Source organism: Antrostomus carolinensis, unplaced genomic scaffold (genome assembly GCF_000700745.2).
Source record: "Antrostomus carolinensis isolate BGI_N321 unplaced genomic scaffold, ASM70074v2 scaffold29239, whole genome shotgun sequence".
NCBI lineage: Eukaryota > Metazoa > Chordata > Aves > Caprimulgiformes > Caprimulgidae > Antrostomus > Antrostomus carolinensis.
In genome coordinates, this window is record NW_010336870.1 from 8,563 (window position 1) to 34,031 (window position 25,469).

At 40.5% G+C, this 25,469-nt stretch overlaps 1 protein-coding gene across 1 annotated transcript; it reads left to right on the forward strand.

Moving 5' to 3' along the window:
• Positions 1-366: 366 nt before the first annotated feature.
• LOC104517875 (sodium/hydrogen exchanger 7) lies at positions 367-24,898 on the forward strand (the record flags this gene model as incomplete). The annotated part of the gene is made up of 13 exons (XM_010175029.1): positions 367-566; positions 1,868-1,945; positions 2,678-2,754; positions 3,768-3,880; positions 5,340-5,445; positions 5,743-5,884; positions 7,544-7,649; positions 8,004-8,092; positions 8,208-8,321; positions 11,436-11,547; positions 12,922-13,075; positions 20,204-20,263; positions 24,835-24,898. Coding segments are annotated over 13 exons (1,415 nt in total), but the record flags the coding sequence as incomplete, so codon positions are not given.
• Positions 24,899-25,469: the final 571 nt, after the last annotated feature.

Sequence of the window (25,469 nt, forward strand, 5' to 3'; positions counted from 1 at the left end):
GTATCTACTCAGTTCTGTCCTTAGGAAGGTGAAATGTATTTAATGTGTCCTAGTGTTTAGCCTCTTGTGCAACTCAGGGGTTGTGTGTTAGAGGTGTGAATGAGGGTGAGGAAGAGAAAACACGAAATGGAGTCTTTTGTTTGTCACTTCAGGCAAATATCAGATTTTATAAATTCATTGGTAGCTTTGATGTGCTCAGCGCCTCTCTTCCTCTGCAGGAAACTAATGGTAATGATTCACTGCAAAATGTTGATGCTGCACGTAGGCTTGTAAGGCTCATGCATTATACCTTGGATGTTATTTGAAACTAGAAAGTTAAGTGCAGGAGTAGCAAATCAGCCTCATGGATTTTTAATTCTCTTCCAGGACTGATAGTTGGGGTGATCTTGAGATACGGGACTCCCTCTACCAGTGGCCATGACAAGCCATTCAGCTGCTCGCAGGAGGACAGGCCGTTTACCACCCTGCTGGTCAACGTCAGCGGGAAGTTCTTTGAGTATACGCTCAAAGGGGAAATAAGCCCTGGGAAGATCCACAATGTGGAGCAAAATGACATGTTGCGAAAGGTGAGGGTAGACCACGTCTTGTGCTTGGCTGAGTGTTTCTCCTTTGTCTGTGTTTCCTTCCCTCCTCCATCCCATTTGAATGTTGGATCGTATTAAATGTCTGTGTTCCTGATAGAAACAGCTCTTCAATGCTTAATTCAAAAGCACCTTCTGTATTATATCGCTGCTGGCAAAACTGTGCTCTATTGCGTGTATGTGGTGCTTTCCCAAAGCCCTTGTTTGCTGTTTGAAGACTTAATATACACTTCTAATGTCTGTAGAATTAATGAAGACCAGCTGACCAAAAGAAGCCTGTTGCTGCCTTGTATAATACAGTATAAGAAAAATGATAATTTCTTAGTGAAAAGTGATTGTTTCTTAGTGGCTCTTTTCCTGGAGTTTTTTAATCTGTTTATTGTCAGGAAATAGCTACTGCTTACATTCCTATAATCCACCAAATGAGACAGTCTGATATTGGCAGTGAAATTCACCTATCGACTGTTACTCAGATCTGCTATTTGGCTTCTTATTCTATTCAGTGTCAGGAATTAACCATCTTTTGTGTGTATCAAAGCTAGACTTTGAAGTATAGGATTGAGACTTTAAGGTCTGTAACATAAAAATACTTCTTTCTGCTGACCATGATGAGAGCTTTGGTGTCTATGTACCTGTCTGCTATAGATAGCTAAACTTCTCTGAATTGAATCCTGTTCTTGTGTTTGTCCTCTAACCTGTGCTTAGGCAGAGGGTAAAGAGAGCACATGTGTACAGGTCTTCTGTTTGGATTTTAAGTGTTGTTTTTAGTTCCTTACTGTAGTGTAGTCTTTCATGGATATCTGGAGCTTCTACTTGAATACATGAGGGTGATGTATGATCCCAGTTCCTGAAAACTAGTCTTGTATCTGATTTGATTGGCTCCCAGTAACTGTGCAGTGGCCAGATGTGAGGGGGGGGAGGGGGAAAAAAAGCTAAAATAGCATTTCATCTGCAGATACTTGAATATCAAGTACCACAATAAGAGACATCTTCTCCAGCATCACTTCTACAGACATTTTTAATTTGAAGAAGTGGACTGTGTTTGGGACTGCTGCAAGATTATCATTATTGATAGGTGTAATGCTGGGTTTTTTCTAGATGCTGTTTACCAAGAAGAGCTGCAGCTTTTTGCTGCTGCCTGTGCATAGAGCTGGCCAGTATTTTGGAGGGTCAACTCAGCCATTTCAACAACTAAAAATAGTATTTGTCAGAAAACGAAAGAAAAAAAAGACTTAATGGTTTGTGTATGTCTGTTTCTAATTGAAGTTTCATGTTTTATTTTTTAGGTAACATTTGATCCAGAAGTTTTTTTCAACATTCTGTTGCCTCCTATTATTTTTCATGCTGGTTATAGCCTGAAGAAAGTAAGTACAATCATGTCTGAGGGGCATAGCCCCCCCCCCCCTTTTTTTTTTTTTTTTTTAAATGTGAGACCACTGACTTGTTCAGGAGTGTGATCTCCACTTCAAGCTTTTTTTTTTTTTCTTAATGACAGTAAGAAAAATCTCATTTCCTCCATAGGTGGTTAGGTCATATTGTTTTAAGAGAAAATACATGTACTCTTACTATAAACACATTAAGCTCTATTTAATCTTGCTGATTTGTTTTCCTTTGAACTTTACCAGAGGTTAACATCAATTTCATTTAAAGTAAAAGATGTCCTGCTATGAACTGTTTGGTCCTTCTCAAATATCCAAATGCAGTAAATTATGCTGAGAAGTGAACCCAAACCTGAATCCCAGTGGCATGTGCCAGACTCTGAATGGCAAAAGGGCGCAGATTCTGCTCTTGCTTGAAGATACCATGAATTGGTGCTGGTTTTCTGTTTTGTAGCTAACTCTTACATCTCTTACGAAAACGTCTGTGTGGAAAGCTTCCTGTCAATAAGCTACATGCAGGATTTAATGCATAGTTCAGATTTGGTTTATTCAATTTATTGAATTTGGAGAGAATATACATTGCAGTAATTGAAGCATTCCTCTGAAGTGGAGGAGTGTTTGAGTGTATTAATGCAAGTGTAGTAGTGTGCTGTGTGTTTTTGAACAGGTGATATAACTTGTTTTAAGTAAGTATGTAAACCTCTCTTTCCTATGCAGAGACACTTTTTCAGGAATTTGGGGTCCATTTTGGCTTATGCATTTTTAGGAACAGCAGTTTCCTGTTTTATTATTGGGTAAGTGATCTCCGTGGTATCAGTTCCTTTTTGTGCTAAAGTTTAAGTCGATAAAGCGTATATTGAGCCTTCCAGATTGCCTCAGATTTGTTTTTCGTTTGTTTGAGGATTTTATTTGTGTGAGGATTTTATTGTCCTCCAGACAAAAAGCAAGTATAACTTTTGCTGAGATTTATCCTGTTTCTAAACAATACTGTACCTTGAAATGGTATTGTCAAGTTTGAATCACTTTACAAGTCCACAGTGCTAAAGAGCAGCATTGAGTTTTTGATGTAATGGTCCAGTCCAAGACAAAGTCTTGTTAGACTTTTACTGGAATTGACTTCAACTTGAATTGTGGACACTACTTGTAATACAATTTTAGCTACCAGACTTTTAGAGATGTCCCTTTCAGTGCCCACATGCATGCTCTCTCTTTCCTTCTCTGCATATTTGTATATATATAATTTTATGTGTATATATAAACAAACATTTAGTTTAAGATCACTAGTCACATTGGTTTACTTGCATGCAATCTCTTACGCTGCTAATATTACTGTTTGATGTATGAATATTCTGAAATACAGAAATCCTGAATTGCATAGGTGACCTTGGTTTGTCTCTCAAGGAATTTCACTAGAGAAATACTTTGAAGGCTATTCTTAGCTCAGAGCTTTTGTCCTGCATACTGTGTTGGGAAAAGCAATACTGAGAGGACATTTGAACAGGGAAATGTTCCCTTTGGTGAAAAAAAGCAAATGACCTGTAGATTCTGTGTGCTAGTTGTGTGAACAGATTTAATACTTTGCTTACTGGTTTTAAATTATATCTTCTGGATCATATATCACTTGACTTGGTTCATAGGGAAAAGAGAAAAATTAATTTTGAGAGCTTAGTGTTGAACTGTAGCAGTGTCCCACAGAGCTGTAGCATAACCAAGCCTGCCTGAAATCTTGTTGCTTGTGCTTTTCCTTTGCTTCTCTGAAATGCACCAACTTGTTTGACTTGGACTATTTTATCCTCTTTTTCTTCAGGAATCTCATGTATGGGGTTGTGAAACTAATGAAGTTGGTGGGTCAACTCTCTGATAAATTCTATTATACAGACTGCCTCCTCTTTGGAGCGATAATATCTGCCACTGATCCAGGTAGCTTGCTGAACACTTTTTAATAACTTTCCAGAATAATCCTATTGCTAGGATTTTTGGCTGCATAGCACAAAGATATTAACAGCACATTATTTGCAGTTGTTTTATGCTAGTGTCTCTGATCCTCTTCTCTGAAATGCATGCAAATACTGTGTTGTGAAAACTGTTCTGTTTTGGTTTGGTGCTGGACTGGTATGCTGTAATGGCATGTTTGGGGAAAAATGTAACTTTTCTGCTCAAATACTTTAAATATTTTTATTTTTTTAGTACAAACCAGTAAGGGGTTTTTTTTAGTGTGCATTGAGTTTAAGACTGCAAATAGATGAAATTACTACATTGTCTGGCTGGCAGGACTTGGGACTTTGCTTGGGACATTGGATAATTTAAAAGCAGTATTTGAGGCTTTTAGGCTCTTTAGGTGTTGGGGAATTTTTTTTTTTCTCTTTCAAATGAACGTAATGTTTTACAAGTTTAAGCAGAAGAATGCTCTTCTGGCAAAGTGATTTAAGTGTTTTGCCAAAATAATCTAGTCATCCTTCGAAGTCCAGCAGGCTCTCAGAGGTGTCTCTGCTTGACAGGTGAGTCTGGAGAGCTGATGTGTGTCAGGGGCCAGGGTAGGGAGCAGTGAAGTATGAAGCTTGACATTTAAAACAGCTAATTTGAGGTGCTCAGTGGTGATCTGTGCAAAAATGGGAAGTAGCTCCTGTGATTGAGCTGAGCTCTGAACAGCTGGTGGTTACACACAATTTATACAAAAAATCACCATGTGATTTTTTTTTTTTTTTTTTTTTTTTTTTTTGAAGCTCACATATGAGAGCATCTTCAAGATCATGGTCTTTCATCTCAGACTGAAGTTTCTTGAAAGGAGGTTATAAATATTTATCAGTCTTGCCCTTTTGAAGTTCTGCATAAGCACACACTCCTGTGGCATAGCGTGTGCTTTGGGCAACACTTAAGGTTATTAGCACTATTTTGCAATGGCTGAAATAATAAAGCTATGTCAACAATCCATACAGCCTTTAAAAGTAGCAAGAGATGCACAATGTTTTGTTGATTATCTTCTATGGAACATGTTCTACAAAAAATATCAGGGCTTTGGTAGAAATGCTTTGTCTGCCCTGTGCCCCTTGATCATGGGGCCTTTCCTGTGCAGATGGGAGGACAACAGAGCCACAAATATCAGGGCTTTGGTAGAAATGCTTTGTCTGCCCTGTGCCCCTTGATCATGGGGCCTTTCCTGTGCAGATGGGAGCCGCCTCCTAAAGGAGCTGCCCTAAAAGTGATGGTGGAATTGTTTACCTATAGATAACCATGACTAGGCTGTTTCCCATTTTAATTTTGATCCTGTACTTCAATTTCTGGGTTTTGTTGCTTTAGGCAAACTGGAAAGTCTGCTCTGTCAGCTCACACAGTTGTTCCTGAAGTCAGCCTCTGTGGCTTTTCTCTTTTCTTTCTGTAGTTACTGTGCTAGCGATATTCAATGAGCTACACGCCGATGTCGATCTCTATGCCCTCTTGTTTGGAGAGAGTGTGTTGAATGACGCTGTTGCCATTGTATTGTCTTCGTAAGTAACTACCTGAATTTCTACTTTGAAATTACTTAGTTGCTTTTGGTATTTGTATGAAATAAATGTGGTTTTTTTTCTGAGAAATGTTATTTTGAATTTAACCATTTAAATTGTCTTGAAGTGAATTAATAAACATTGCAAACATTTGCCAAGATCCCTCGTGCATACATACACCAGAATGGAAAATTTGCCTTCAGTATGGGATTGCTTCTTCTGTTGCTCAGGTGCTGCTGCTATGGAATAAAACTTTTCTGATGCCACTTCTAACTTCTCATTGTGTTGCTCTCTTTCTAGATCGATAGTTGCTTACCAGCCAACAGGTGAAAATACCCATGCTTTTGATGCAGCAGCGTTTTTCAAGTCTGTTGGTGTTTTCCTGGGAATATTCAGTGGTTCTTTCATGATGGGAGCAGTGACGGGGGTTGTGACAGCTCTGATATCCTTTTTAGCATTTAGCTCTTCCAGATGAGTTGCCACATCCAGGTACTAACAGGGCTCACCTGTTTCCAACCAGAGCAACGTTGACACTAGCTTGTTTTAATCTGAGTGTGAAGATGTGATCAGTATTCATGTAACCTTTGTCCATAGAAAGATATACAAGTACCCACAGAAATCACTGGCAGGTGGCTGGCCTCAGGATTGCTTCATCCTAACCAAGCTCCCACTGAAACGCTGCTAGCTATTTGCCTCTGGTGTTAATCACTTGTGGCTTGTTGTGAATGCCTTATTCTGTGCTAAAGCCCACAGCAGGTTGTTTCCCCTGACTCTTTTGGGCTACCTGACTGCTGCTTGCAAGAGGCAGCCAAGAGTGCTGTGAGCCCCAAACCTCCCAGAACCTATGAATTTCCTTTGAAAACGGTGCTCCTCATTGCTTTTAACATCCCTGTCCTGTATTGAGCCATGACTCTCCAAGCAGCAGTGCTGCCATTAGCTTTAGATTGTGTAATGCTGCAGAGAGCCCAGGGTGCAGCTGTGTTATGCATGGAGAGCAATGGTGGATGATGGTGCAGCCGTAATGTGTCCATCGAGGTACCAATTGCCTTCATATGGACAGGAGAGAGAGCTACCACTGCTGTTTCAAGTGTCCTTGCTGTGCTCTTGCTGTCCTTCCTCTTGAACTTCAGAGAAGATTGTACTAGTTGTCAGCTTTCAGAAAGATGGGGGGTCTCTCTACCACCCCTGTTATCATGTGGTTTCTTTCTGTGTCTTCCAGTACAGTTGCACATAGCTGTCTGCACCTCAGATACAGTGAGCTGTACAGTGTTTACCGGCTGCCAGAGCAGTGATGAGGGGAAAAAGAAGCTCTCTAAATATGTGGACAACTCTTTTGTAGTATGTGAAGAGCCATATTTAACACTACTGAAATTTGTTCCACTTCAGTAGCTGTTTGAACTGTTAAAACAGTGTGTGTTTGATGTTCCTCAAATTTTACTGTCTTCTGGAAGACGAACTTATTCTTTTCTTCCCATTGAAAGACTGAGCGGCTGTGATTCAGTTGGCTTTTACTCTAAAACACATCAACGCTAAGAGAGGAAATATATTTTGTTGTAAGCAGGATTTCTGTTCTGCCTCACTTGCTGAAAAAAGACTTGTCAACAAATCTGAGCAGAAGTCATCTGATATATCTACTTTATCTTAAGGTTGCTGTAGTCAAGAACAACCCTGTGAATTAAATACTTCTGAATGTATTTTATGCTTTGTTTAAAGATGGGGAGGGATCTTTATTGGGTGGAGGGAAAACCAAACCCCCAAACCAAAAACCCACCATACATAATCTAAAAGGAATGCTGAGTATATATCCCTTCCCTGCTGACACTTTGCAGGGAAACAGGGCATAGAGTAAGATATTGCCTCAAAGAGATGGAGCCACAGTCATGCCATGGATATGCAGCAAAAATAGCCAAAAATGACTGTTGCAAGGGGAGACCTTCATTCTGAAGTTTGTCTTGATGTGATAGAATTGATGTTTTTCAGCATTAAGTGTTTTGTTTTCCAACTAGCGTTGGTTGTTAGTACATAAAAGTATTTTTCATAAACACTAGGTACAGAGAAGGCAAAAGATTTATTTTTTGGATCCCTTAACAAATGACTTAACGTGACAAAGTTTACCAAGTTGCACTGCTTCCCCCTGCTGGAAACGGCTCTCTTCTTCTTGATGTCCTGGAGCACTTTCTTGCTCGCAGAAGCTTGTGGATTTACCGGTGAGTTGCTGGGATTCAAGCACATGGAGACAGAAGTCCTGCCCATTTTGGCAGCCGTTTTCCCACTTTTGCATTGAACCTTTCCTATGAGAAACATGATGCTTGTACTTAAAGCTTTTTTACGTTCTGTACGATGTCACTGAAGGTGCTGCTGACTGTGCAACAAAGGCTTGTCAGAGCAATGGTTTGGTTCAAACGCTGCCTCCCCAACCTGGAATCTAACTCACTTGAAAATAAGGTTCATAAAATCTCAAGGTTAAGGATGATGTATAAATTTAATAGAACTTGGGAAGGGAAAATATGCTGAGCTCACACAGTAAGCAGGCTGATTCTTCCGTGTGATTCTGTTCACAGGTGTGGTGGCTGTTCTCTTCTGTGGCATTACTCAGGCGCATTATACATACAATAACTTGTCAGTTGAATCAAGAAGCCGCACTAAGCAGGCAAGACTGTTTTTCATCTTTTTATACAGTATATTGCTGTAGTAGGCCATGTACTATTGTTTTTGAAAAGCATATTTATTACTTGACCTTTAACATGTAACTGTTTTCTCCCTAGCTCTTTGAAGTATTGCACTTCCTGGCTGAGAACTTCATATTTTCTTATATGGGCTTGGCACTGTTTACTTTCCAGAAACACATATTCAGCCCAATTTTCATAATTGGAGCTTTTGTATCCTTTTTTGCTTTGTGTGAGGTTTCTCCGTTATTTTATGTGCCTGAAAACTTGTGGTGTCTGTTGGCTTTACCAAATAGAGGACAATGGCTGACCTGATTTTCCCTGATTTCTTGCAGGCACAATAATTTTGAGGATAATCTTTGGCTACCCATTACATCAAAGCCCTAAGGCCTCTGTGCCACACAGCTGTTGGCTCTGTACCTAAGCAAGTGCTAGAATATAATTTCAATAGATAAACAAATTAATATGCTTTACTGTGTGACTTGGTGTGATAGTTTCCCTGGGCTAGCCCTTGACTACCAGCCAACACAGCTGTTCACCCCCTTTCCCCCCATCCCCAAGGGACAGGGGAGAGGATTGGGGTGCAAGGATAAGGACACCCATAGGTTGAGATAAGAACAGTTTAACAATAGAAATAAAAGAAAACTTAAAATAGTACTAATATTAAAATAGTACTGATAGTGATAACACTAACAAAATATGCAAATGAGTGATACCCAGTGCAACTGTTCACCCCCCTCCTGACCGAGCCCGGCCCGTTCCCAGATAACGATCCCGGAGGAGCGACAATCCCGAACCGAAACCGCAATCCCAGAAGAGCGAGAGACCGAGAGAAAGCCAGAGAGAGCAAAAGAGGAAGAGCCCCTCACTAATATACTGGACATGATGTGATATGATATGGAATATCCCATTGGCATATCCAAATGCCAGTTTAGCTTATTAATTTAAATATTCCTCACCCCCTTAGATCTTGCGCTTGTAGACTAACAGAACACAAAGTCCTTGGCTTCCAGCAACAAAAATGCAAACGCTGGTATGCTATCAGTGTGTCTCTCATAACAAATCCCAGGCTGAAAAGCAAAATGCAGCACTATTTAACTACTGAAAAAGAAACCCAGCTCTGTTCCAGCTAAAAACCAGGACACTTGGCTATTGACAGCCAGCAGTACTTGTGTTGCTCTTATATTTGAACTTTGGAGACCTAGAAAAGGATTTATTTTTTCTTCATTTCCAATGGTGCCTTGAAGAAAGCAAACAAACTTCAAGTAAAGAGGATTGTGGGTGAACAGATTATCTTTGAGCAGTGCCCCAAAGGTAGAGGTCAGGATCACAGGTGATGGGAGGAGGAAGGAACTGAGCTGTGATGCAGACTGTTGCACGAAGGGTACACGCTGCTGAAAGGTGCTGGTGCTGGAGGTGAGTATCTGGTTCCCATTGTCCCTGCCTGACTTGGTACCTAGCTCTCGAATTCCCCAGAACTGAACACTTTTGTAGTAGTCACACTCGTGTAAGCTAGGAATCACTAGATTCTTCTCTGTATCCCACCCCTGTTGAAATGGCTTGTATAACTATTACTTCACTACATTCCTGGCTGCTTGAAAATTCAGAGCAATTGAAAGTGTGCATGCAGCAATGGGAACTAGTCTTCCAGTATTGATTTCTCTCTGCCTGCTGCAGGAGTCGGGCTATTGGCAATGGAGATAAAACCCGATGAAAGGACATATCAAGATGGCCTAGTCTGGAACGTATTTATTTTCTGTCCTTCTTTCTACTGTTTTCTCTCATCTCTCTACTGCTTCTAGGGATTTATCACATTTGTCTTTGTTTTCCTTTAGCCATTTACTTTTTTCTGAAACAGTAATAAATTTTCTCCTGTGTCTCCTCACATTTGTTCTTTTGACCTAAAAAATGCTCCAGAGCCCTGCAGCCTTTGAATAAAGACATGAACAGAGTAATTGTATCTGGTGTACTAAGCACTGTAATTTTTCATCTTTGCTGTGGCCTTCTGTCCTCTTTCAGGTTTTGCTATATGTTTTAGGAGTTTTTTTCAGTATTTACGTTGTTCCTTTCTCTTCCTACCCACCTACTTTTTACTACATTTTTCACATCTTTTTCTACCACTGCATTTAACCCCTGTTACCTCTTGAGTGTTTTTTCTACTTTGTGAGGAAGGCAGCTAGTACTAGCACCCACATTTTGCCTCAACAGCTACTGTACCCATTGGATTAACACCTTGTGGGGGTGAAATGTAGAGACATCAGCTCTTGAAAGAGAAAGGTTGGACTGCAAAGGCAGAGCTAAAACCTCAGTGTCATTGGCAAAATCCTAGCCATTATTCCTATGTACATTGGTCACAATGGCTTCTGATGTCTGATTTCTGCAGTCCTCAAAAGGACTGCTGTAAAAGTTGTTTGAAATAATTACATCAAGCTTTTTGTACAAAGTAATAATCAAAATCTTATTTTCCTAGAGTCATAATTTCCTGCAGACAGTTTTGCTTTACTTTAGCTATGGCAACAACCCAGTGGTGTCTAGAGCTTTTATATGGGTTTATTTCTTTTCCATAAGAGAGCTGTTTCATTTTTCTAATGTTGCTATCCTAGCAGCAAATGATCAGTGTTTGGTGGACTTCTGGTTGTGTTGGTGTTTTATAGGATTTCAGCACATCACTCTAGTTTGTCCCAAAGTGTTCCATAGGCAGCAGAGGGTGTATTCAGCTTTCTGCTTCTTCACTGGAACCATTGGATGTTTTACAGCACAACAGGGGACAGAATGAGCTTATCACCTACTGTCATGAATTTCTGCAATACTCTTTTACTTCTCTTCTTGAACTTCATTCTAGTGCTGACAAGTGGTTTTTAGCTTTATCATCTTAGTACCTCTGTACTCTTAAGTGTTTGCCAGCCAGTAGGAGATTTTGCCTTTGCAGGAGCCATAATGGAGCGGCCACTTGCTGATCTTATGTTGGCTTTCCTTCTGTGCATAGGAACACATTTCTGTTGGTGTGAAACCCCTAATTGAATGGTGGTGGTGATATTTGTTTAAGGTGTGAATTTTTTAAGTAAAGTCTTCATTTGTACAACTGGTAATCTTAGTACTTAGATATAATTTCACTGTGCATTAAAAAACTTGGTTATATGAGTTAAAATTTACATTCTGTGCAATGAGTTCAGTATACACATAATTGATGAAAGTCTTATATAGACAGAGATAACAAGAACACTTGATATTTTGATGTAAACCTCTCACTAAAATAGAAGCTTCATGTTAGAGCCCAAGAGTGCATACCTCAGGAAAGTGAAATCCTTAACCCTCAGCTGTGAACAGATTGCAATCTTTTTGGGCAGAGCTGCACACATCTACCCTCTCTCCTTCTTGTTGAATCTGGGCAGAAGGCATAAGATTAGCTGGAACTTTCAGCACATGATGATGTTCTCAGGTAAAAGCAAAAATGTTGGGTAAAGCAAAAAAATGTATTTTTAACTCATAAGCAATTTATAGCACCACCTTCTGCTTTTATAATCCACTTCCATGCATCCTGAATGGTTGTTGCAGTGTGCTATCATGTGTCTTGCAACCTTTACAGAAAGTCTGTTGTGTCTGGGAAGAGTGACATCTTGAAATGCCAGCTGCTGGCAGCAAGCAGTCACCTCACATTGGGAGTAGAGTATTTTCATTTGAAATGCATCTGAAGGGGATGGGAGGAACTAGGACGTATCTCTTCCAGGAGGTTATTTCTAGCTGAGATGATGTACACATGCAGAAACAGATATCTCCTGAGAAAATCAAGGTATATTTATGGGTGCCCTCTCCCACTTAGTTGGAGAAAGCAAGGTATTTAACTTAAAATCCTTTACAATTTCTGTCACACAAATAACTGTTTGTCATTTAAAGCAAATCATGGAGTGTATGTCTGTTTGTCTAAACATCTTCATCCCAAAGAAGTGCCAGGGATGCCTCTTGTACACAAGAAGGTGTAAAGAAGAGGGAGACAAGCTATTTCCAGCAGTGTCCAGCAACAGGAACAGAGGCAGTGGGCACAAACTGAAACACAGGAGGTTCCCTGCAAACATCAAGAAACACTTTTTACTATGTCCAAGCACTGAAACAGATTGCCCAGAGAAGTTGTGGCATCTCTTTCTTTGGAGATATTCAAAAGCCACCTGGACATGGTCCTGGGCAACCTACTCCAGGTGACTCTGCTTGAGCAGGGGAGTTGGATCAGATGACTTCTAGAAGTCCCTTCCAACCTTAACCATCCTGTGATTCTGTGATTCCCCTACTTAAGAAGTCTGCAGATGGCCAGATGCCATGGCTTGTCCTTGCTAATGGAGTTTCATAATAGAAACAAGGGCAGGGGAGGAAGGGGGAATATAATCTGCCTGCGAACATGTTATTAACTAGAATATTTTTCCAGCTGATAACAATTTCATGCCAAGAACTCATGCTTCCAATATGGAATCAACTGGAGAAGTGTGCATTTTCGTTTGGATTCAGGGAGCTGCTTGATGTCCATAGTATGTTTTGCTGTTGTCCACAACTTGTTTGTTTCTGCATTTTTCTTGTTAGTTTCTGGAAATATTTATACCTTTTGTTAGCACTAGTGGATTCTATAAGTTACAGAAAACTATGGGGGCAAATTATGTTCTAAATCATCCCAGGGCAATGGAGGGAATTAAAACTTGCCGGAGCCCATTGCTTTCTGCCTGTCACTTTGTGCCTGTGTGGCAGGGGGTGGGGCAAGGAAAGGTGCTGTGTTATAAATAGGCACAGTTGCACTCCTGAAGCTCTGCTATTTCATTCTTTCCCATAGGTCTCAGGGGAGCCATGGCGTTTGCTCTGGCTATACGAGATACTGCTACCTACTCACATCAAATGATGTTCTCAACAACTCTCCTTATTGTCTTTTTCACTGTGTGGATTGTCGGTGGAGGTACAACTCCCATGTTGTCGTGGCTGAACATCAGGTCAGTATGCAACTGCACACTGGGGAAATGTTACTCTTCAAGTGGCAACTGTGCTAATCGGGCATAGTCCTGTAGAACTTGTTTGATGCTTGCTAGAGGTGTTCTAGGTATTGAGAACATCTTGTTTTATTGAAGAAGGTGGTAGTGCAGGCTGGTGAAGAAAATGTACTGATGCTGCTAGGACCCAGCCTAAAGCTCTCTGATTGCTCTGCAAGTAGGTATCGAGGTCTTTGTCAGCCCAGTAGGATATGGAATAGTGTTGCCTGATACAGCAGCTGCTATTTTGAAAAGAAAGAATTTATCTAGTCAATATAAACTTATCTTCCTATTGTACTAAGACATTTCCCTGTCTTTTGGCTCTTGATAATGTCCCTGTTATGTTTTTAAGTTATGGAGTCTTTAGTGGGTGGTGCTAAACCAAATGCACTTTATACATCTATCCAAACAAAGCTAATGTTGTCTAAAAAACTGGGATAAATGGGATCCTGCTAGTCTTCTGAATGTGTTTGCTTCTGTTTTGAGGAGACATGTAAGGAGACCTGTAAATGGTAAGTAGCATGATTATAAACATTTGTCTGTAAATCCTGGACAATACTTAATACTTTTGGGCTGCAAGTACCTTCATGTTTGAGGATACTTGTCGCCAGAAGTGCTGGAGAATTGTGAATTGGTGATTGTTAAAGACCACATATGTTATCATGTGGAAGTTTTAGTAGTTGAGTGGGGGGAAGATAAATAGAGTGGAATTAAAACAATACACACTCTACAAACCCTTCAGTGTGCTTTTCATATGTAAATTGTTTGTGCTCTTGGGGACTTGAAAGGTTGCTTTGTCCTGTTCTCTAATTGTGCTAACCAGAATTTGTATCCCACTGACCTGTGATAGGATAGGAAACAACAATCTTATGTAAAACCACTTTCAGTCTTTGTAAGAACTGGTCATTCTTAGGGACTGGTGCTGTTTTCAGAAAAATTTAGTGAACTACTTGTGGCAATAGGTAGCAGGTGCTTTCTAGGTTAGCAAAAAAATTAACAAGACTCCCAGAAATGCTTGTGAACTCTTCTCACTGAAGGTAGCGTGCTTCCAGCTGGAGACAGGCACTTCAGCAGCGATTTACAGTATCTCAGCTCTGACTAACAGCAAACATGAGGAAATCACAGTTTGGGGTTTTTTGGTGCCATATTAATCTGTTTCTGTCCTTTAAAACTGTCTTTAAATGCACCTTCCAGGTGTTTGGCTAGCACACCAGAAAGAAGCATCACTTTCATGTAGTCAGGTTCTGTGAAGGTCATATTGCTAGCAACAGGTAATGCAACACATGGTGTGAAGTCAACAACAAAACCAATTCCAGTGCAGTTGTGTCATTAATGATCTTGAGATACTGCATCCTAGTGATATTTCTAAGCTCAACCTGACTGGTTGCTCCCATGTGAGAGTTGTGTAACAACCTTAAAAAGGTACCTGGAATAGGTGTTGTGCAGTTTTCCATTTGGCACCTCTCACGACAGAAGGAGATTTCTGCCCAATGGTGGTGTATAAGGAACAGCTGTACCAATACACCTCGGCAAGCAGGGCAGGCACAGCCTCTGCATAACCAGCAGTGTGCATAGGCTGTCCAAGGTGTGGTGTGCAGGGGAGCAGGAGATGAGTTCTGGCCAGCAGTACACAGGTAAGAATGCTCCTTGGAGTCTGCTTACGCTGGCTGGGCGAAGTCTACCAAGATCTGCCTGCAGCCTCTGCGATGGCTGATGTGAGGATATCCCTTGTCTGATCTCCACTTGAGTGGATTCCAAAGCATCTTCTGAAGCCTGGCTGCGACCAGGTCAACCGAACTGACTCTAACAGCTCTCGTTGTAGGTCCTGGCATCCTGAGCCTGCTGCCTGCACCTCTTCTGTTGAGGGAGCACAGCTGGGTGTTTCCTTCAAACCTTGTCATCCAGCAAGTGACAGGCATGTGCTGCTGATCAAATAAGTGAAGAGGAATTGTGTACACCCTGCCTGTATCAGAAGGCAACTTCTGGGAGTGCAGTCAACTGTTACCTCTGCCACAAGGCCTCTTCAGTTGTCAGCAGTAGCACAGGACTGAATTCTAGCATGTGCCCCAGCTCCTGGCCAACTGGAAACTAGTTTTGAGATAGCAGTTTACCCTCCTCCATCAAGTCTGGGAAGCAGTTGGTGGAAGCATCCAAGAATATGCACTTACTCCTTTAGCAAGACTAATCTGGTTCAGTAATGAGACTCCATGAGCCTGGCTGATGAGTTGCCCCTGAAGGGAGAAAGGGGTGACACCATACCCATTCCAGGCTTGCCCTTCACCTAAGCTGTACTTGCAAACATCATTAATGTGACCAAAAAGGCAGAACAGCTGGAAAGGCTCTGATACCATTTCTAGACCAGTAGCTGCCAAAGGGCAGTTGGCTGGACCATAGTTTTGAGTGTTTAGCTGTATTTTTTTGGGAGATTTACCCACCCTTGCTAGTAAGCAGTAACTTAAACTGTCATTTGTTTGGCATAGTTGACAGAAAATAGATGGTTAACTTCCCTATTAAGGGAAGGACATCACGCAAACAAGGGAACTCTACATAGGATGTATTTTGGAGAACTGCATGGGTCTGCCTATAACTGCTTTGATAGGCGCTGCTCTATTAATAATGGAGACTGCCCTGAGACCACAGGAAATCATATTTGTGCCAGGAGATGGCAGCCGTGTGCAGCTGATCGAGAATTAGAAACTTGGTGCTGATAAAGTACCCTCTGTGATAGAACCCTTTCCCCTGGAGAACAAGAAGTCTTGTTTGACCTTACAGATTTAAGAAAGGGACAAATTAGTTTCCAGCTGAATTTTAGAAAGATAGTAATATACTACCATCCTTTTCTACCTGGTGGAAGAGGTAGGCAGGAGGGGATGAAGATGAGATGCAGTCCCAGTGCCTTGCTCAGCAGCACAGTGTATGGTGATGACGCAGTCCTGGGGCAGTGCAGTAGGTAACTTGTCCCTGGCATGGCCTGGGATGTTTTCTGAGCCCTGACACTTTCCTGTTAGGTTAGAATGCTAGAGGCTGCAAATAAGTAGTGCTCCCATACATGATTGTTTAGCAGAAAAGAGGTTAAAAGAGAACAAGTGGTTTGCTTCCTAGATTAAGTGAAAGGACATGGGAAACTAATGCCACTTGTGTGTTGAACTTAAATGTTAGGATTTGTGCAGACTCTTAAAAGTCCAGCTCTGGTGTGAAGTTCACACCACTTAAGTCCTGGCTGACTTTGGCCTTTGTGGAAGGAAAGATGGAAAGCCAGTCAGCCATTATAAAGTCCCCATGAAGCAGTTGGCCTGGCTGCAGTGTGGAGGTGAGGAGGAGAAAAGGGCCTGCTTTAACAAAGTGTTGACCAAGCTGACTGACCCTTTAGGCTGGTTTAGCTTGGCTGGTCGTCGTGTGCCAGAGTGGTGTTACTGTAATCCTCTGGGCACTGGTCTGCCCGTCAGTTGGATTTCTGGGTGGCCCTTTCAGTAGTTCCTGTGCGCTGCAATGGGCTAGGTTTCTCCCCTAGGAACTTCAGACACATATCTATTATTCTGGGAAAGTCAAAGGAGCTAAGACAGATGTCAACACCTAAGGGTCTTATTTAAAGTTGTGCTGCACAATTTAGGTAGAACAGTACCAGAAAGCTGACTCCAGCCAAGACTTTCCGCCTGTCTTGATACCACTACATTCATGGGGCGGCAGTTATGTGCGTGCATGGGGCAACATCTACACAAGGGTCCAGAATTGCTTTGCTGTGGCTTAGAGGCAGAGGCACGTGCCTCTGGCCGAAACCATTAATTGCATAGCAATTGGGATGCATGCTTTATTCTTTACTTCTTGCGGTCCCTTCTCTCCCATGATATGAAATATATTAAAAGTAGGTGAGGGATAGAGAGGCTAACGTGAAAATTAAGTTTTGGTAAAGTAAAAAGCAGTACGAGGAGGAAAATGGGCAAAAATGCCCTCTGCCTCCCCTTGCTGTGTTCTGAATGTCTCAAGTAATCTGAAAAGCAGGTATCTTTCCAAATAGGTATGTTACCAGTGTACCACGGTCCACTGATCAGGCTTAAATGTACAGCTAACCAGAGAACCTATGGTTTGTAGCAGAGGCTTCTTTAGTTTACTGCTTAACTGGTTGGGAAAGTGAGGTTATGACAGCAAAATCCAAGTAAAAAATAATGACATCTTCAGATGCTTTTGGTTTCTGCAACTCGATGCTGAACAAGTTAAAAATTAACACCAGAAACTGGAGTTAAAGCTGTGATGTCATGTGTTTGAATTTCTTGGCTGTCTGTCAGTGAGATGTATCCAAGCATGAGTGGTAAACAGTTACACTTTTCTAGCAGTAGATTTTTTTTTTTTCTTAGAAACTCAAACATGACTTGGATATTAAAATATAGTCTCATCCTTTGAGACTAAAACAAAGAAACAGTTTCCTGTCTGAATTTTTAACAATTTCGGCAAACTCGAGAGCCCTGTAAATCAAAAACACTGGCAAAGTTCCTCTTTTCAGAAAAGTAGCTGACGTTGTTTCATTTCTCTGTCACAGCAAAAAAAGGGAACTTCTAGTATTTGTATTGCAAAATAATGCTTTTTCCATTTTTCATTAGAGGTTATTGACCTGGTTCTTTTCATGTTAAATGAAGCAACACATAGATTAATGCCTTCCTCTGGTACATAACCTGCTTCAAATGAGGAAGTTTGTTTGAACTAATGAAGTAATTTCAGTTATACTTAGCCACTTTTTTCTAAATCTTAAAGCATTACATCTTCCAATTTAAAATATTTTAGGTATCTTTGTACCATAAAAGTTAAAGGTTGCACAGACAATGTCAACTTAGACTTTTACTGCCTTATGTTTGACTTTGCAAATACAATCCTTTTAAGAACTTTCTATTTAGTGGGGGAGTTTGGGGGTTTGTTTTTTGTTTGTTTGTTTGTTTTGTTTTGTTTTTTCTTTAAATGAGCCAACTGAAAAAGATATCTGGAAACACTAACTCTTAGATAACTGCTGTGTGAACTACCTACCTATCTGGGATGCTGGTAAAACTGACAGCTTGGTGGCAGTCTCAGGTTATACTTTGGTGGTCCAATGATAAAATATGCATTTCTTAAATATCATGCCTCAGTGTGCTGCGAAGGCAGGAGGTGAGTGTTGATGCTGGGATCCAGCCTTGTGTTGTGCTCCAGACTGGAGCAGGGTGTCTTCTGATAGGAGGTTTCATGCTTCTGTTTTGCAGACTGTTTCCATTATTCTACAACTTAGATCCTTCACTTCACTGCCTTCTAACTGTTCTCTGCTGCCTTTGAAGGGCAAATGCACAGACCCAGGTGTTGCTCCTGCCCTCTGTTGTGGACTTTTTCCTTTCACTATATATTCTTCTGGACTCTTTTCTCCAGTTGTCTTTCCCTGTCTAGTTTCTCCCATCTTCTTCCTTGTTTCCCAGTCTTTAGTTTCTCATCATCAGTCTTGAATTTCTCTTAATGAAGGTGTGGTGCAGCCTGTGAACCTCCAGCCTTACCCTTCTGGGTCTTTCCCTTAGTAGGAAAGAGATTACCCCCTCTCTTGGGTGTCTGGAAGTGAGCATGGGAGATGCTTCCTTATCTCTGTTCTTGTGCCCTTAAATATAGCAATTCACAATTGGGGCGGGGGGGGGGAGGAGGAAGTGTGAGGAAGGCTTAGACCCTGTAGGAATTGAGTCGAGATATATCCAGAGCACATGGGGTGATGCAGGTTTAACTGCCGAGCTCTGGCAAGCCTCACCAGGCAGCTTCAGGAGTCATTATCTTGATTAGGTCAAGAAATACCCAAAGACAGCCTAAAACTGACCCAAAACATCTTTTTCCTAATTCCAGGGGGTTTTTAGTGACTGGGTTTTACTTTTTTTAAAACATGGTGATGGGAATTCTCTTCTTCCTCAGCCATCTTCTGAGAAACAGTTGAACTCTTCCAAAATAGCTAAAATTTTCCAAAAATGCTGCACTCATTATAGACATCTGGGAAAACTTCAGTATACTAACTTGGCAAAGACACAGCAAAGAGGAAAAAAAGTCATAGAAGGGAAGTTACTGAGTAATTTTTAGTTTTAGTTTTTGCTTCATATGCAGAGCTGTCTTGGTGTTGGCCTTTCAGAGCAGAGTGCTCTGACCTGGAGTGTATGTTGGTATGGGAGAAGAGCTGTCGAACCAGGAATCCAAAACAAATTAATCCAAAGCCTGGTATTTGCCTCAGCCTTCAAGGATTAGATGAGTGCGTGCTCTTCATAGCACAAGCTATGGCCTTAAATATTTGGTTTTCAAGATGTCAGCCTTCAGTCAGGTGTGTACACCTGCTCTTTGTAAAGTGGGGCGTCTGTGGGTTTCTGATCATCTGGGCTTTTATTTCACATAAGCAATATATAGTTCATGTAGCATGCCTTCATGGAAAAGCAGGGGTAAAAAAAATCCCACAAGTTGCTAAGGAATTTACATGGAAAATATTAGAAATCAAACACATTTCCACTTGTGTTTTTCTTTTTTTTTTTTTTAAGTGCAATTGAAAAAGGCAAAGCAAGGAGTACAAACACTCTGCTATGGCTGGGGATTAATTATGTTAAAGATTGTTAGTCAAACCAGTGGAGTGATTTAATGCATATTACCAGTTGTTTTGAACTGCTCTGAACCAGGGCAGTATTGATGACCTCTTTCATATACGCAGAGCTTCCTGTGATTGCTTTCTCCAGTGACCCTCTCTTTTAGACCATGTGCAGGTCCAAAGTAGTAGAAATTCTCTTAGATCAGCTCTGCGTAGCAGCTCTCTTCAGAGTTACCAAATCTAATTTTCTGGGGGAGATAGCCTATCATGAGTACAGGTGTTTTACCAGTCTGAATCTGAACGAATGCAGAATATTACTGGTCATCTCAATCATAAAGCGCTGCTGGTTTTTGTTTTGGTTTGGTTTTTGTCACTTTGCCATTGTCCTGCCATTCTTATTCTTGTATGCTTTGTCTTTTTTCATTGGGTCGGGGGTTTTTTTGTTGGTTTGCTTTGTTTTGCTAGGGAAGCTCTCTAAAGCTACCATCTCACAAGCATTTTGTTACTCACATTGCATTCTTGTACTGTACCAGAGTTGGTGACCATGTTCCATCGGTGGAAGAGATGAGTGAAAGCCGCTGGCTGTATTTCAGGTGATACTGTGCTTTCCTTGATACCAAATTAACCTGGTGCTTGGCTTTCTTCATCTTTATAACACTGTGTGCTCCTTTTCTGTACTATGGCATGCTGCTGCTGCTTCTCCTTTTCTGCACAGAGTGCCATAGAAGTTCCTCAATTCTGAGTCTTCTGAGCTGGGAGAGCGTGAATCACACATCATGTCTTTAGCCTAAAAACCCCCCACAAAACACCACATCCTTTAACTCTGCATATAGGTAATTAATGAAGCAAAACTAGCATCTCTGGCCTGGGAAGACTTAAAAGCTGAGAAATCACTGATGTGATCTTATGATCCTTAATCATACAGGTATTCTTAAGCGTTCCTTTGGGTTATTTAGTACAACTGTTCAGGCTGGAAGGGACTTCATAAGTGATTTAGCCCAGCCTCTTTGGGGATATATTTTTAAAAGTGAGGGTTATCACATTGCTTTATATGAAGATGCTACTCAGAGTGGAGATAAACCAGAATCCTAGTCTTCTCGGGTTGATGGTTTCTAGAACTGGTACGTGGATAGAGAGATAAAATAAATCTCTAACTGGCATCTGTGGGGGAACATGTATTTCTATGTAAGTGCATGTGTATGTAAATATATATATATATATATACACATATATAAAAATACATACAGAATACATATGTAAAGAAAACCCCTTGGGATGGGGCAAGGATAAGTTGTTTTTGGTTTTTTTTTTATGTATCCTGTCACACTCGAAGGTTCCCAGCAAGCTACTAAATTTGCCAGAGATGCAGTACACTAGATAATAGTTCTCAGATTCTTTGTACAAGCCATTACAGTCATTCTTGGCTGTTACCACAGTAATTACATATGCTAGAATGTAATAAAGCCTGGTATTTTGGTAACTTGCCATCTGTGTGTTGCAAAAACCTTCAAAAGGTTTTTGAAGTATCAGAAGAAATAGTTCCACTAATTTTAAAATGTCATTGTGGAGAACTTGAAGTAGTTTTATCTGCTGTTTTTACCATTCCTTTCCATACATTTAGTTTCCACTTCATGTTCCACAATTTGTTTTTCAACCATTTTCTGCCACACTGTTTAAATTACTGAATTACACATAGGCTTAGTGTTTGAGGGATGAAATCTGAGTGACCACTCTTATGTGTGATGCTGGAGTTGTAGCTGTAGAATAAGGACCAAGAAGGTCAGGAGTCAGGCGCAGAAATGCAGTGCTTTGGTATGGGGCGTTAGGAGCAAAATGGTAGTCCCTTTGCTATTACAGAGCTTTTACAGCATGAAAAGCCTCTTAAGCCTTAAAATTAAAAAAAAAAAAAAAAAAAAAAAAGGAGGAATGGAGAAATATACTTAAATTGGGGTAATTTTTACTGTAGCATACTCTTGTCTACAGATTCCAGTAAACTTCCCAAGGCAGAAGTAAAGATGACTGAACTTTGTGCTAGTAACTGTCATACTGAAGTATTAAGGTATCTATGAAATACCAAATTGATGCCATTGGTGTAAGTAGATGGATTTTTCACCAGTTTTGGGGTATATATGCATTGTTACAGCTGGAAGACTGCTCATGTTCTTCATCTGACATCTGCTTTTTAAGAGTTCCTAATTTGAATTGCTACTGTACACCCTCAGGGAATCCACACACAACCGCTGCACTGGGCTTTCAGAAAGGGTGGAGGGGAAAATGGAAGATGCTTGCTGGCATCTGCACTGCCCTGGCCTTGGCTGTCCCACGGCCGAAGTGCCCCTCACTGCCTGTCACATAGACTGTGCCTCTTCAACAAAACACTGTTTTCAACCAGAGCTTGCTCACCTGTCTTTCTGCTGGGGTGTCTGAGCAGAACACCACAGTGATTAGCAAGGCTACCCTCTCTGTGCCCTGATCTCCGAGAGGGGATCTGCGTAAATCAACCCAGTAACAGTTTGTCTTAATTTAAAAACTAGTTAAATAAATTATAACTGCCAGTAACAGTTTGTCTTAGTTTAAAAACTAGTTAAATAAATTATAACTGATATTGGCCTTTATGGTACATTTAAATTACGGGGAACTTTTAAAATATACTTAAATATGTTGAAGGTATGTCTGTATTAACTTTACTTGTACTTTTAATTATGGAAGTAGTTAAGTAAAGATGAAGTAACTAAATGTTTTCTGTGCTTTTCTTCACTGTAAAGGAGGTTGAGAGAGGCTTGACTAGTTTTTGGTATTGTTTTGTTTCAAGTGGCAAAGGTGGGACTTTCTTAGAAATTTGAGGGCAGGGCCTGCAAAAATGTGTTGCTTGTCATGAAACCAGGATGTACATACCTTGAAACTTAAACAGGCAGACTTGCCACAAAAAAAATAAAGCTTCCTATACAATTCATGCTAGAGTAGAGCATGTATGCTGTTTGAAAGATACAAAAAGTAGTCATGGGAGTTAGAAATAGTATTTTCTGTTAATCTGTGAACTGAGGAGCACACTTTAAAACATTTATTTTTTTTAAGAAGTTATTTATTAGAAAATAATTAATTGGAAATACTCGAGATGTAAATTTACCTGAAAAATAACTTTGAAAAAAAACTTAAAACGGACAAGTCTGTATCAGTGTACTGTTTCAATATTGAAAGAAACATCTATAGCAAGAATCTTTTCTCTAAAAGTTGAGCTCTCTTTTCCTCTCGAGTACAACAGTGAACCGAAACACCTGGCCTATGAAGTACTATGACTTTTCACTGAACAGTATGGCCATCCTGCTTTGGTCCTTCGCTAAGCCCCCTTCCCCTGCCTAAGGGCAGTTAAAATCCCAGACACAGACACACAACCTTGTAAAGTCAAGTAAAAGCTGAGACATTTTGAATTGTTTGGGTTTTCTTATGTACTGTGAAGTGAATGGGCAGCTCAGTGAGTTAAAACTATTTAGGGAATGCGAGCTATGTTCATCTTCTGGAATGAGCTTCTTGAGCTCCCTGTTCATATTGCCAGCTGCATGGCTAACTTGAGCGTGGTTGCTGTGTGTAGTGCATTGAACCTCCCCATTGTGCAGCTGGAGTTTGGAAAGCCACAAATCTTTTTTCTTTATATGTATTTATAAAGGAATGCACAATCTTATGTATATTGCCATACTGAGTGGGTTTCTTGGCATTGCTTGTCAGCTTTATGCATGAGGCTTCATTAGGTAACTAGTTTGTCTGCAGAAAACCCTTCTTATCATGTCTTCACTGCTTAGTAACAGCCTAAGCAGTAACATCTAAGCCCTTGTAACCTTTCAGAGCTCTTGTGTGTGGCATTTTATTTTAGCTGGTGTTACAATCCAGTACCAAATCTGTCTGTCCAGTGTTCCCTTAAACTGGCAAAGCTTTTTCATCTGAAGGCTGGTCAGTGCCAATGAATTCCAAGGCCAAATGTGCCTAAGGGTCAAGATGACTCTGTATATGGGACAAGGAAATGATGAGGGAAGAAGAGAGATCCTTGGGGATGTTGCACAAACACAGTGTCTAGAAATAGCTGTCACACAGTCTAGGTAACAAAGAAATTACCCTAAAACAGCTCAGGCCCTTCCAAGAGAGGGAAAGGAAGAAGTTAGCCATTTCAGACAACATATTTTTGTTATGTGCATTTTCCTACACTTACTATGTAACATGGTAGGACTGAAACACAACATGTTTGAGACTTACAATCTTACCTAACATTTGAGATTGGAGGTCTAGGTTCTACAAGAGAGCTCAGAGATTAAGGCATGAATAGGATTTAAAACTAGACAAATCTAATCTTAACAAATAGCTACCCCCAAAACAGACCACAAGAACCTGAATATAATTATAAGGATTAAATACCCATGTTGGGTGGGAGCATTATGTGAAAGGATGGTTTGGTAATAAGGTGCTCGCTAACTATGCAAAAGTGTGTAGACAGTTTCTTATTAACATATTATTCATAATCATCCCCCATCTCATTATATAGACATTCCCTCACTCAGATGGGAGGATGGACTAGACAAACCTTTAGTTAATCCATTGTGGCTGTGTTGTGTTAGGTGAATGAAACTTTCAGCACATTAATATTATGAGTCTTTATAAGGTATTTTTTTTGCCTCACAGAGTGCATTAAAACTTTATATGTGTGTGGCTTTTTAAAAATTATATATTTGAGCCATTCCCAGGCCTGTCTGGCAGCTAAGTTTTTTGCTGTGTCAAATATTTAGGCTGGGTTTATCTTTAGTCTGGTTTCTTGCTGCTGGACATGAGGGATGCTCTCCACTCAAGAGGATGTCACCCACAGTTCACCTTTTAAGCCAAAAATAGTATTTGCCAATGTCCTAAAAGAACTGGCAACAAAGGTAAGCAGTTACAGTTGATGCTGAGATGGAGTTAAAGTTGTTATCTACAGGTAGTTGCTGCTTGAGTGAAAAAGTATCTTGTTTACAGCTGTGTAACTGCAGGAGAATAATGGACAGCTCTTCCTCAAACTATTCTTACAATCTCTCTGAATGCTTTGCTGGGTGCTTAAAGTGCTTTTAAAATGTATTCTGCCAAACTCACAGCATTTGCAACCTTCAGTAACACCACTTGCTTTGTTTCCCTCATGTTTCTGTAGAGTTGGAGTTGACCCAGATCAGGATCCTCCACCTACTAATGACAGCTTTCAAGTCTTACAAGGAGTAAGTAATTACATAACTTCTCTATTAGGCTGATCTTATTTTATAACTAAGAAGATAAAGAACTGCAGAAGCTACGTGTGTGGATAAAACCTTTCTCTCTTAGCTGGCAAGTCAGTAATGCATTTTAATTTGTAATATTCAAGTAATGCCCACTAAAAAACGTTCTGTGGTGTTGGGTATAATGCTGCAGTGTTCAAATTTTAGTGTCTACATATACATATATATGAGGCATCAAAAACCTTCCCAAATACTCTAATACACTCTGTTTAACAATGTGCTTTCCTCCCCACCTCACCCTCCAGCATGCTTGCTTTTAACATGCTACAACATAAACAGTCCTCCCCAAGACTGACCCAGAGATAATCCTCTTGGCTTCTGTTCAATAATTGATAACAAATTTTGGCCCTTGGACTTGCTTAGAATCAAAGATTAAGTTTGCTAATCTGATTTCCATTCCTGTGTATTGTACTACAAGCCAGATGGATCTTACCTGTGCTACCTACCACCTGAATGTGGCAAAAAGAGCACTAGAAAAATCACAGAATGGGTAGGGTGTGGTGGGTTGACCCTG